General features: G+C 36.8%; 2 protein-coding genes and 1 long non-coding RNA gene across 3 annotated transcripts; all 3 read left to right on the forward strand.

Annotated features, from left to right (window-relative positions):
• Positions 1-1574: 1574 nt before the first annotated feature.
• On the forward strand, positions 1575-3831 carry LOC133804713 (uncharacterized). Its single transcript, XR_009878592.1, has 4 exons — positions 1575-1835; positions 1987-2039; positions 2838-2908; positions 3621-3831. It is a non-coding gene; the product is annotated as an uncharacterized LOC133804713 (long non-coding RNA).
• Positions 3832-5872: 2041 nt separating this feature from the next.
• LOC133806839 (pentatricopeptide repeat-containing protein At4g04370-like) lies at positions 5873-6460 on the forward strand. The gene has a single exon (XM_062244925.1). It carries the CDS (start codon positions 5873-5875, stop codon positions 6458-6460), a length of 588 nt encoding a protein of 195 aa, XP_062100909.1.
• A 282-nt stretch (positions 6461-6742) lies between these two features.
• On the forward strand, positions 6743-9771 carry LOC133804121 (uncharacterized). The gene has a single exon (XM_062242277.1). It carries the CDS (start codon positions 8084-8086, stop codon positions 9344-9346), a length of 1263 nt encoding a protein of 420 aa, XP_062098261.1. The 5' UTR covers positions 6743-8083; the 3' UTR covers positions 9347-9771.
• The last annotated feature ends 3178 nt before the right edge of the window (positions 9772-12949 follow it).

The following is a 12949-nucleotide window of genomic DNA, read 5'->3' on the forward strand; positions in this document are numbered from 1 at the left end:
TATAAGTCTTGAATTCATGAACATTGCTATAAGGCATCCTAGGGTGTCCAACACCCTAAATTTTAGATTTCTATTCATGAGCATTGGTTATTGCCACATAGGGGTGTGCGCGGTGTGACTTAGGCGGTTTGAACACTTTTTAATACACCACGCCACAAGTGCGATGTAGTAGCTAGAACACACCGTGCGGTGTGATTTCGTTGCACCAAACCGACCAAACCAAACCATATTTTGCAGTGTGGTTTGGGTGGTTTTCCACGGTGTAAGTGTGTTAAAAAATATGTGTGAGACAGAGAGGTGATAGGGAGGAGGCGCAAATGAGATGAGAGAGGAATGAGTTGTTATCGTGTATAATGTGTTAGAGAATAATGTTATACCCTAATTTAAGTGGACTCCTAATTTAAGTGGGCTCCTAGTTTTAGATTGGATTACTAAAAAATAGTATATATGTAAAGTTTAATTTTTTTTAACATATTTATAAGTATACGGTGCAGTGCGGTGCAAACCAAAATTTCACACCGCCAATCCGCGCATCGCACCACACGGTTTAGCTAAGATACAAATCATACCGAACCATTCCACTTTTGACACCGCGATTTGCGGTGTAATGTGGTGCGGTGCGGTCGGTCGCCACGGTTTGCAGGTTTAGATGCTCACCCCTATTGCCACTTGTATGAACTACTACAAAATACTCCTTCCGAGTCACCTTTTTAGGACACGCAATGCAAGTCCTTAAAAAGGTCTTTGAATTTTTTAAAACACTCATTGAGAGTCTTTAAAAAAATACATGTTAGAACACGCAATAAGTGCCATAATAAAATATGTTTGTCCTAAAAAAAACTAGAGGAAAGAAAATTTCTCAATGACTTTTAAGAGTATGCTTTGTAGGCCTTAAAAGAGTATTAAGGCTTAAGGGCGTAGTGCCTGCAAAGCGTACCCTAAAAACTTTTAGGGAATTTACTCATTTAGTACCTTATGTTTTTGTAAAGTATTATTTTGATACCCTCTGTTTTCAATAATGCTCATATGGTACCCTGTATTTTAAAATTATACATATTTGATACCCTAAACTCAGATTTGATAGATAAAATTTTGTCAATATGATCAAACTGTCATCAGTTATATGTAATTAAGTAATTAAATTTAAATTTGGAACTTACATAATTGACAGCAGTTTGATTAAATTGGTAAAATTTTATTAATTAAAATTGAGTTTAGGGTACTAAATATGTATGATTTTAAAATACATAGTATTATTGAAAACAGAAAGTATTAAAATAATACTTTGCAAAAACACAGCGTAACAAATGGTTACCTAGCCAAACTTTTAATTAAAAAAGGTAGAAGACATACATATATTTTCGAATGGGGGCATTTAGCTAGGGATTAGAGTTGATTTTCTTTTTCAGTACCACAAAGAAGAAGGACAGAAAGAGTATTGTATGCGCGGCAAAGCTGTTTTTCATGTTAATTAATTATGTTTTTTTTTTATAATATTGTATATAATTAATTTTTTAAAGGGAAAAATAATATAATACGGTATTTTTTAAATACTATTACACTATTTAAAATTAAAAAAAAAATAAAACCCTAGTTTGCCTAAACCAAGCCCCAACCCCCTCTGTCCCTCTCGTTGTATCTCATATCTCCCCTCCCCCTCATCCCCGGCTTCGATTCTCTTATCTCAGCTATCTCCCTCTACAACTGTGTCTGCAAGCAAGATCTCGGCCACAAACACCTCCTCCTTTCGACGACAACGTCGACAACAGAGTGACTCTTCTTCTCTGGTCTCCGTCTTCTGTAATCCTTCACGCTACGCAGGCTGAATCCAACAGGTAATTTGGAGGTAGTTTTCTTCTTCCATTTTGTTTAGGTATGGAATCTGTGTGTGTGTTTATATTGAAAAACAAAATGGTCCATACTCTATACTCTATAGCCTCTAAGAATTGTGAGCATTTCTTTATTTTATTTTTATGAAAAATGCAGGTGGGGTGACTATAAAATTCAAATCCTAGCGCCATTTAAATCTGCAGACTTGGGTGAGCTTATAGCGAAAAAATGTTGCCATAGATTGGTTGAAAAATAAGAATGACTTTTTTTCTCTTTTGCTTAATGATAGGTGCTTTTTTTTTTAAATATAAAACATTTTTACATTTTTTGAAAGATCTTAAACTTCATAGTTCTTCTATATTAGCTTGTTCTGTATGATAGTTTCATTTTTCTAGGTTATTAAAACTAGGTGCGTGGATAGTTTATATGCATTTTTTTTTCTGTTTAAACTTTGTTGTTGTTGATGTTGATAAAGTCATAATTAAGTATTCCTTTTACTGTAACTTCTTTATCTCTTAGCTCACTCGTATTGGGTAAGTGGTGAAAACTAAATGACATAACTTCTAAAATTTGTAATGTCTGTTTCCTTCGCTGGATCTAGTGTGTGTGTAATTATTTAAGGTGAGATTGAAGAGGTCAAAACTCATAAGCATACACATCAGCAGAATCGCCAACAATCCCCAACGTCTAGTCAAATTATAAAGAAAAATACTCCTAATTCCGACGTGGAAATTACATTATGTATTAATTTTTTTATAGTTTTTAGTTGAAGAATATATATCACTCTTATTAGTAAAACATTCCGATTATATATTTCTATTGTTTGGGTATTCAATCTTTGTGTGTATGTTGATATTGGGACATGTGACAAATGATTCCCTAAGGCAAATCCTAATAATGGTATTGTTAGTCTTTCTATTGATGAGGCTTAACTTTGTCATTGCTCTCTTCCTTGGCTCTATTTAGTGGTCAAATCTTTAAATCATTGTTGTCTTTTGTGGTTACAGATGAAGTGACAAATGGCTACATTACATTCCTTGAGTGGCTCAACTGATATGAGAAACTCAAAGTGACGAAGGTATAAGAACTTTCTCTCATGTTTGCACAGCATTTTTCGTGTCTAATAGTATTGCCTGCTCCTTGATGCAAACACATTACTGTTGTCGAGTTTATGGTTTTTCTAGTTGCACCTCATCTTAGACTACACCTTATGCTGAAAAGCTAAAGCATCTATTATATATGTATTGGATAATATCACTCCACGACATACTCCAACTGGAACTCCAAAAATTATTTCCACAAGTAAGTCTCCTAGAGGATATTCTGCTTTGCCTTTGTTTCTCATTATATAACAACATAGAACACAAAGATATACTACATTTCCTTCAAAATATGGTTCAATTGTGTGATTGTTAGTGTTTCTTTGATACGAAAAGTTTAGTACTGTTATTGTTAGATTTAGATATATGACTTAGATCAGGATTTCTTTTTGGTAATGTTTTAAGTTATCTATTGGCATGTTAGATATACAAGCCATAATGATTATGTTGGTTTGGCTGTCTATTTTTAAACACAATTGTTTATATAGAAAATAATATCACTAGAAAATCATGTTCAATATTAATTCAAATATAAACATTGGCTTCTCATAACATGATTCTACTTCATGTATAGACCTGGCTCTTTCTTTTCCATATATTGGTTAGCAGGAAAATTAAGAAATGGTTATGTTTATGTATATAATTTTTTTATACTTTATAATCTTCCTCTTCTTATTATTATACTTTTAGGTTCTTCTTGTGAGATTAAATTTTTAACCTCTACTCACACCTCAATTGCAAAGGGAAGAAGAAGTTGCTTGAAGAATTCATCATCGATCAAGTCAAGTTATGATATTATAGGGTTTCATTTTTTACTCAAGTTATTATTATTAGATTTTCTAGTTTTGTATTATAAATGTTATAAGATTGATTATTCATATTTATTCCAATTTTTTTTTTTTAGATTTGTAACTATCTCATTGAGTATAAATTTTTATTTTTATTTTAATCTATAAGTTTTCAGAATGGTATATAAATGTTTTATTCAAATCATAACTTTTAATTTAAATTAATTTTTTAAAAATTAAAAATATAACTTTTAATGCGCTGTCCTAAAAAAATTTTTAGCTCTAAAACTTTATTTATATACACTCAACAGATTTTTTAAGATTCGTAATGCATGCTATAAAATTTTTTTTTTAGGGCTCGCAACATGCTCTAAAAAATATTATTTTTTAAGACTCAAATAAAAGATTTGTGTGGAGTGCCATAAAAAAATAAAAAATTGTAGTAGTAGCAGTAGTGATGATTTAGTATATAATTTTTTTCACGTATTTTAAGTTAAATTTAATTTAATTGAAATATATGGGATTTGATATTTACCTGCATAGTTCATTGATGGGAATGGATTTTTTTACATTGACTTTGTTAAATGTAATATAACCTTTAGTTTTAAATATATATAGGGAGCATTAGAGCTGTAAATGTGGGTCGGCCCGGCCCGGCTCACATTTTCGTGCCTCCGATAAATTCGGGCCGGGTCGGCCCATTTTTGAAAGAGTAAGCCCAGCTGGGCCCGGCCCATGTCGTGCTGTGCTCGTGCCGTGTCGGACCCAAGTCAGGTCGACCCACTTTCTATATTCGGGCCCAAATTTGGGCCCATTTTTTTTTGGCTAAAAATTGTGAGGATGGAGAATTGAACCCTCCACCTCCTCTTTAACCATCAATGGACTTACCACCAAACCAAATACATTTCTTTGTTTAAATTATAATTTTAGATATTTTTATATAGTTTTTAACAATATTTTACACAAAATTATATCAAAGATAATTATTAGAATTTTAATACCTACTAATAAATGCTAAAAATTTAACTAATAAATATTAAAATAAATTAATATAATTATAAAAATATAAACATTGAGAAAAATAAGACATATATTATCATTTTAATTTATTAATTATTGACATATAAAAATTTATTATGATTATTAATGTCAAAATATCGGGTTTTTTATCGTGTCGTGCTTTCGGGCTAGTTTGTTCGTGCTTTCGTGTCATACCGTGCCGTGCTAAGCCCGTGTCGTGCCGTGCCTGGTCCAAACCCATATTTTTTCGTGCCGTGTCGTGCTCATGCCTCCCGGGCTGGTGCCGATTTCGTGCCATGCTCAAAAGCCCGGCCCGTATTTACAGCTCTAGGGAGCATTTATGGTAGAGACATTATTTTTTAATCTAAGTTTTTTATATGACACAGTGACCGTTGTCTTATGAAGCGATCATTCCAAATCCCTTGTGCCAGCATCCATTTCTTCTGAATTTATAATATATAGTCCTCGAACTGTCGCGTGTTGGTTGGTACTTGGTAGTAGTAGTGTGAACATAAAAAAGAGAAACTATAATTAATAGTAACGCTGGTGATAGAATAGTCCTTTTGTTCACTTCTGAATTACCCAAAAAAATCTATATAGCCACATGAACGGACCTTTCCAAATTTTCTTCCCTTTATTATTATTATTATTATTATTATTATTATTAGGAATATTTACAGCATAAATACTATATATTTTCAGTTTTATGGATTTATATTCTACATTTTTTTTTGTTCGATGGATTAAATACCAAATGTTATGTTTTGGACAATTCCGTCACTACCACTTCATTAAATACTGTTACGGCTGGTTAGGATGCCAGGTGTCATGATCTTATTAGTCCATTTCACATTAATTTTTTAAAAATAATTTCAACATTATTTAAAATAAAAAAAATAATTAAAACATTATTTATATTAAAATAAGAACTAATTAATTTTTAAATATTAAAAAACTCATTTTCTCTCTCTCCTTCCTCTCTTCCTCTCTCTTCTCACTTCTTCTTCATTTTCTTCCAGATCTGTCCTAAAACAACCTCTCTACATTCTCTCTCATTCACCTGCCCAGAATTCTCTTGTAACCATTTATGCAAAGTGTGGGCATATGCAACAAAGCCGTGTAGTTTTTGAAAGAATGAGCAAAAGAGATTTGGTTTCTTGGAATGCAATAGTAGTTGGATATGCTCAGAATGGTCATTTGTGTGAGGGCCTATTTCTCCTCTCTGAAATGAGAACAACACTTAAAAAACCAGACTCACTAACAGTTGTCTCTCTCCTCCAAGCTTGTGCATCTATTGGGGCACTCCATCAGGGGAAATGGGTCCACAATTTTGTTATTAGGAGCTGCATTAGACCGTGTATCCTGGAGGACACAACTCTTGTTGATATGTATTCAAAGTGTGGTGACTTGAAGAATGCTAAGAAGTGCTTCGATGAAATGTCAGAGCAGGACATGGTCTCATGGGGTACAATTATCTCCGGATATGGTTGCCATGGAGAAGGGAAAACTGCTTTGAAGATGTTTTCAGAATTTTTGCGGACTGGGATTCAACCAGCACCCCCAACGATATCTTCTCCACCCCTGCGCCTCGTCGGTGGACCATTGAAGCCGAACCAAAACCCAGCCACGAGCTTCCTCCCCAACCCAACTACTAGCCTCTGCGTCTCCAACCTGTCAACATCCCAAGATTTCTCCCTAGCCCAGCCGCAAGCCTTCACCTGAGAAGAAGACGACGATAGATCACATGAGGAAGAAAGAGAAAAAATATTTGATTTTGGGTAGTTTTAATAAGTTTGATTTAGGGTATTTGATTGAAAGGGATCTTAGGCCATTGACCACGCCTGAAAGCTTCTGGACTTCGATGGGTAAGGGGTTCCTTGCTAGATCTGGTTCCTCTCTCTCTCTTCTCTCACACTCTTCTCGCACAACCCAAACACAAGCGGCACACATCCTCCTTGACGAACACAAGCAGCGATGAGAGAACACAGAAGCTTTCAGGCGGCACCTACTTTCTGCACAGCCCGACCTAGCCCTTTGACGCCACACCTCCTCCGCCATGAAGCCTCCATCGTAGTCCCACTTCTTGACATATCTGGGTTTCGCCGAAGAAGAAGAGAAGAAGCAAAGAAGATAAGAGAAGAGGAAACTAATTAAACTTATTTTTAAATTTAATTAAATTAATTTTTATAATTTAAAACATATTTTTAATAATTTTTTTTATTTTAAATAATGTTGAAATTATTTTTAAAAAAATTAATGTGAAATGGACTAATAAAATTATGACAGCTGGCATCCTAATCATCCGTAATAGTATTTAACAGAGTAATAGTAACAGAATTACCCAAAATATAACATTCTGTATTTAATTCGTCGAAAAATAATATGGTATATAAGTCTATAAAACTAAAAATTTGTAATATTTTAGCCGCAAATACCTATCTTCTTATTATTATTATTAATTTGTTCCCTTTATGCCACTTCTTTGTTACTACTTGTTCCATCACTTTGATACAATTTTGTTTATTATTCTATCTTTTCCCAAAGAGAGAACAATATATTATTGCCATTGCTATCTTTACACACTTACATTTCCATACTCTAACTTTCAATCCTTTTCTTCCTTTCATATTCATAACACATAGGCCAACCTCTCTCTCTCTCTCTCATTCACTTTGAGTTTGACCCGTTGCCAGCCATCGGCACCACTTTTTCTCTGCTTGGATGGTGACCCCACCCTCCCTTGTCTGCATTTCTTTAGAGGATCTTCTATGTTGTGAGGCCTCTCTCCTCATAGTCTGAGCTCCCAACCAAACGAAAAAAGAGAAGGTGGATTAAATAAACTTTCCCTTCCTTCGTTTCATTTTTTTTCTTCATTTTGCTTCTCTGAAACGTCGCCAATCTCAGAAAACAAAAGAGAAAAAGTGAAAAAAGATAGAAAGAGAGCACTGCTCATCAGAACCAAAAAGTAGAGCCTATTTCTCTCTCTCTCTTTCTTTCCTCTCACACATCTCTTCCATTCAAAGCTTTGCATAGCCATAATTAAGCTTCCACGTTTTGCTTCTATTTTATCTTCTTTTCATAACAACCTTGGGTCCAAGTGAAAGACAAGCAAAATATTTGCTTCCATTATATCAGATCATCGATCAGGCCTATCAAAGAGATATGTATGGAGTACTATCACTACAACTACTCATCGTTCCACTCCATACTGATTAATATTCCCATCTCATCGATCCTAATTTCAGGTTTTCAATTATATATATCGTTTGTTTCATAGCTTTTTCTTTGACCCTCTTTGTTATTTCTATATACCTTGAGATTTAGATATTAAATATATATATTGCAATGGATTCTGGTAATAATAGTGGAAGTTTGCAATCTTCAAGTACCGGCGATGAGGAATACGATTCCCGAGCGGAATCAAACCCGGGTAATTTCTTGAATCCAAATTCCAATAGTACTGCCCACTTTCTTGGTTCTTCTGATTCTCATCACCATTACCAAAACCAACAACAGCCCACCTTGTTATTTGACCATCTTTCCACAAATAACAATTATCTCAAGCAGGCATTGTTCACCGCTACTACTAGTACTCAACCTCAACCAATCTCAAACCCCAATTTCTTTCTCAACCTGGATTGTAGTAATAATACTACTACTGCTGGAACTAATGTTGGGTCCAGATCAGGCCAACTAAGATTATCTGAGCCGAAGAATACTACCACTTCTACTCACCAGCTCAGAAACGTGCTACCTGTCCCATCATCATCAACTCATGGCTTGACCGGAGCTACTCAGTTTCCAGGCCCATCTTCTTCAGGTCGGAGTTCCAAGAAAAGAAACCGAGCTTCGAGGCGAGCACCAACAACGGTTCTGACCACGGACACCTCCAATTTTCGAGCCACGGTGCAAGAGTTCACTGGGATCCCTGCACCCCCATTTTCTTCAGGAGGTTATCCGACGTCGTTTTCGAGGTGCAGGCTTGATCTCTTTGGCGGGGCGGGTATTCTACCGGATCCTTTCTACCCTTTACGTCCCTCAGCTCAAAAGCCTAAGACGTCGTCGTTTCTGACTTCGTCAAATTCTCCAATGCTCGGAAACAATGCTATAATGGTCGATATTGCTAATACTACTACTAATGGTAATAACAATATGCCCAATAGTAACAACAATTTCGTTTCTAGTAGTACTACTAGCACTCCTTCACTCGTCAGCAACCACACACCAATATCCGATCATGATCATGATCATGATAATCATCATGATTACCATCTAATCAACCCTTCATTCAACGTGCACGGCTTTGGAACAAAACCTCAAGGAAACTTGGCTATGATGATGAGTACTAATACCCTTCACGAGGATTTGAGTGCGGGGCAAGGCTACCGCGCCCAAGATGGAACGTCGTCGTTGTCATCGGCATTAAGGCGTGTCGACGATCATATCTGGAGAGACGGCACTGGCTGCAAATTAAACTATGCGGCTGCAGCGGCTACGTCATCTGAGTTTAACACGGCGGAGAAGGCGGGATTGGAGATGAACGACATTGTTTCGTCGAGGTCAGCAGGTGAAGGTCCGGTTGATTCGTGGATCTTTCCTTCAGAGTAAGGTCAGCTAGGGTTTTAATTTGTTGGAAAAAGCAATGACAAGTATTGGAGAGATTGGTGGTGTTAGTGGTGGTGAGTGGAGGAAGGGTTGATACGATTGATGAAGAGATGTTTGTGTTCTTAGAATTAACTTACTCATCACTCTTTAATAATTTTACGCCATCATCATCAACAACATTAATGATTGTCTTCTTTTTTTCTCTCGAAGGGGTGAGGAGTTGTGTGAATAATGCATCTAGTGATGATGCAAAAAAGCTCTGCTTAATTTCTAAATTATGTAGTATATATATATATATATATGGATATATATATATATATATAGAGTGCCTGTACTTCGTTTTGTTAGTTATTAGTATTAAATTACGGAGAAGTTTGTAATTTTTTTTACTCTCGATCTTTTAATTTATTAGATGACATTTATGATTCTGTTAATATTGTTTAATTATAATATACACTTCAAATCATAATGCAATTTTTCTATAAATGCTTTTAATTTTCTTCTGGGTAAATAGATAAATAAAAGTATATATATATAAATACTAAGTAGAATCACTATTTGATTAGTTTTAAAGCGGTAAATATTTGATAAGTAGTATTATTAGTTGATATAAATATTGCTATTTTGTAAATATGCTCATCACCTATTGTACAGGTGGCATACGGTTATTCTTTCATTCTTGGGTATAAACCCACATGTAATTGTTCATTTGTTAATTGAGCTGAATATCAATACAATATCAATTTCTCTCACTTCTCTCTGCTCTCTCTCTCTCTATACTTTACATGGTATCAGAGCTATGGCTCATACTCAAGAATCTTCCCGAATCTCTACTGGCCGAAATGAACCTCTCCCACAAACCATGAATACCGATTCAGCTCCATCTCAAAATACCCAAACCAATCTTACCATTTCTTCAATGAACCAGACTTTTACAGTAAAACTTGATGAAAACAACTACCTCATATGGAAGAATCAACTGCTGAATGTGATAATGGCTTACGGTCTTGATGCATTTATTGATGGTACCCATCCATGTCCTCCAAAATTTCTTCCAGATGAACCCACAAATTTAAACCCCGAATATACCTCTTGGAATCGGTATAACCGATTGCTCATGTCCTGGCTCTATTCATCTCTTACTGAACCAATGCTTGGTGAAATCGTGAACTACAAAACTGCCCATGAAATTTGGGCAGCATTGGAAGAAATTTACTCGTCCTCCTCTATGGCTCGTATCACTGAAATTCGTCGCAAACTTCAAACAATCAGGAAAGCAGGACTCACGGCAGCTCAGTATATTCAGCGTCTCAAGAGCTATTGCAATCGTTTGGTAGCAATCGGAGAGACGGTTTCACCCAAAGACCAGCTCGTGTACTTTCTCGGCGGATTGGGGCCAGCGTACGATGCTTTTGTCACTAGTATACTCAACAGAGCAGACAAACCATCCATGGAAACTGTGTACAGTTTATTACTCAGTTTTGACTACCGAATGGAAAGAAATGCTACTGAAGATATTTCGAGCTCCCTTCAAGCTAATTTCTCTCAGCTCAACACTGGGAAAAAGTTTGCCAAACACCAATACCCACATCCCAACCACAATAACCCGAGACCCTACTCTTCTTCCTCACATTTACCCACTTTGCCTAACCAATATTTTCCTGGTGTCCTGGGTCCTCGCCCCAATCGTCCCTCTCCTTCGCCTCACCAAAATACCCAGAAATCGCCTCATTCTCGGCCTTCTTGTCAGATCTGTGGCAAGCTTGGTCACACAGCAAATATTTGTTACCATCGTACTAATCTAGCTTACTCTCCCCAGCCTCCCTGTACATTTAACACAATGGTTGCCTCATCCTCTCCCATGCCCACTCATTCGTTTTCTGGCTTCGCTGGCCCAGATGGTTCCTCTGTTACCTCTCCTGCTCCCTGGTTCATGGATTCTGGAGCAACCCATCATTTTACCCCAGATTCTAAGCTGATGGATCGCCTAACTCCCTATCATGGGTCTGAGCAAGTTCAGGTTGGTGATGGTAAGTCCCTTGCTATTTCTCACATTGGTCATGTTACTTTACCGGCTCAGTTTGTACCTCTCTCCCTCTCTCATGTCTATCATACTCCTGGTCTTACCAATAATCTAATTAGTGTTTCCAAATTCTGCCGTGATAATAACGTTCTCATTGAGTTTCATTCCACAAAATGTTTTGTCAAGGATCAGGTCACCAAGAAAACTCTTCTCACGGGGGTGCTTGATAAGGGTCTTTACCGTGTCAGTTCGTCCTCCTCTCCACGTTCGTTTCTTTCCTCCTCTTCCTGCTTTGCTCATCTCACCCGTGTTCGTGATTCCTCTATTTGGCATAATCGTCTTGGCCATCCGTCTCCTCGAGTTCTTCCCAAAGTTTTCGCTGCTTGTAATTTGTCTACTAATGTTATTTCTGTTTCTGAGTTTTGTAATGCCTGTCAAATGGCTAAGTCTCATCGACTGCCATTTTCTTTGTCTGTTTCTAGAGCTACGGCTCCTTTTGAACTGATTCACAGTGATGTATGGGGTCCTACCCCTGAAACTTCTATTACAGGCGCTTGTTTCTTTGTATTGTTCATTGATGACTTTAGTCGATTTACATGGATCTATCATTTACAATCTAAATCTGAAGTGTTTTCTACTTTTCTGAAATTTCAACTTATGATTGAACGCCAATTTGATACCAAAATTAAACGATTCCAAAGTGATTGGGGGGGTGAATTTCGTTCTTTCAAACACCATTTTGAGTCCCTCGGCATCCTTCATCAACTCTCCTGCCCCTATACTGCTGAACAAAACGGTCGGGTCGAAAGAAAAAATTGACATGTGGTCGAAGTAGGCCTATCTCTCCTAGCCCAATCTCATGTTCCCTTGGCCTATTGGCCTTATGCGTTTTCCACTGCCGTATACCTTATCAATCGGCTTCCCTCTTCTGTTCTCGATTTTCATAGTCCTTACTTTACTCTCTATCACAAACTCCCTCAATATGATCTTCTCCGTGTTTTTGGCTGCTCTTGTTTTCCGTATCTTCGACCCTATAATAATCACAAGTTACAATTTCGTTCCCACGAGTGTGTTTTCTTGGGTTATAGTTCTCACCACAAAGGCTATCTCTGCCTCTCCCCTTCTTCTGGCCGAGTCTACATTTCTCGTCATGTCACATTTAATGAGCAGTCCTTTCCTTTTCTCCCTTCCTCTCCTTTACCTTCATCCTCTCTGCCTTATTCTCCACCATTGCCTTCTCTGTTATCTCCTACTGTTGCCTCTCAACCATCACCGTGTGCTCCCATTTCCTCACAAAATCGTTTTTCTCCCACTCCGTCCTCTCCACCCATTTCTTTTACCTCTCCTGTCTCTTCATCTGCCTCTTCGGTTCCTTCCCCTTCTCTCCCTATTTCTGCGCCGGTTGAGTCTCCTGCTCAATGTGAGAATGCCACTGCACCAACTTGTAATGTTCATCCTATGATAACACGTGCGAAGGCAGGTATCTATAAACCAAAGGTTCTAATCCATACATTGACTGATGATTATTATGAACCTTCTACTTATAAGTAGGCTGCTCGGTTTTCTCATTGGCATGATGCTAT

Source organism: Humulus lupulus, chromosome X (assembly GCF_963169125.1).
Source record: "Humulus lupulus chromosome X, drHumLupu1.1, whole genome shotgun sequence".
Taxonomy (NCBI): domain Eukaryota; kingdom Viridiplantae; phylum Streptophyta; class Magnoliopsida; order Rosales; family Cannabaceae; genus Humulus; species Humulus lupulus.

What these genes read in the sequence shown, in the direction of transcription:
- LOC133806839 (XM_062244925.1), top strand. Translation starts at nt 5,873, where the DNA reads ATGAGCAAAAGAGATTTGGTTTCTTGGAATGCAATAGTAGTTGGATAT.
- LOC133804121 (XM_062242277.1), top strand. Translation starts at nt 8,084, where the DNA reads ATGGATTCTGGTAATAATAGTGGAAGTTTGCAATCTTCAAGTACCGGC.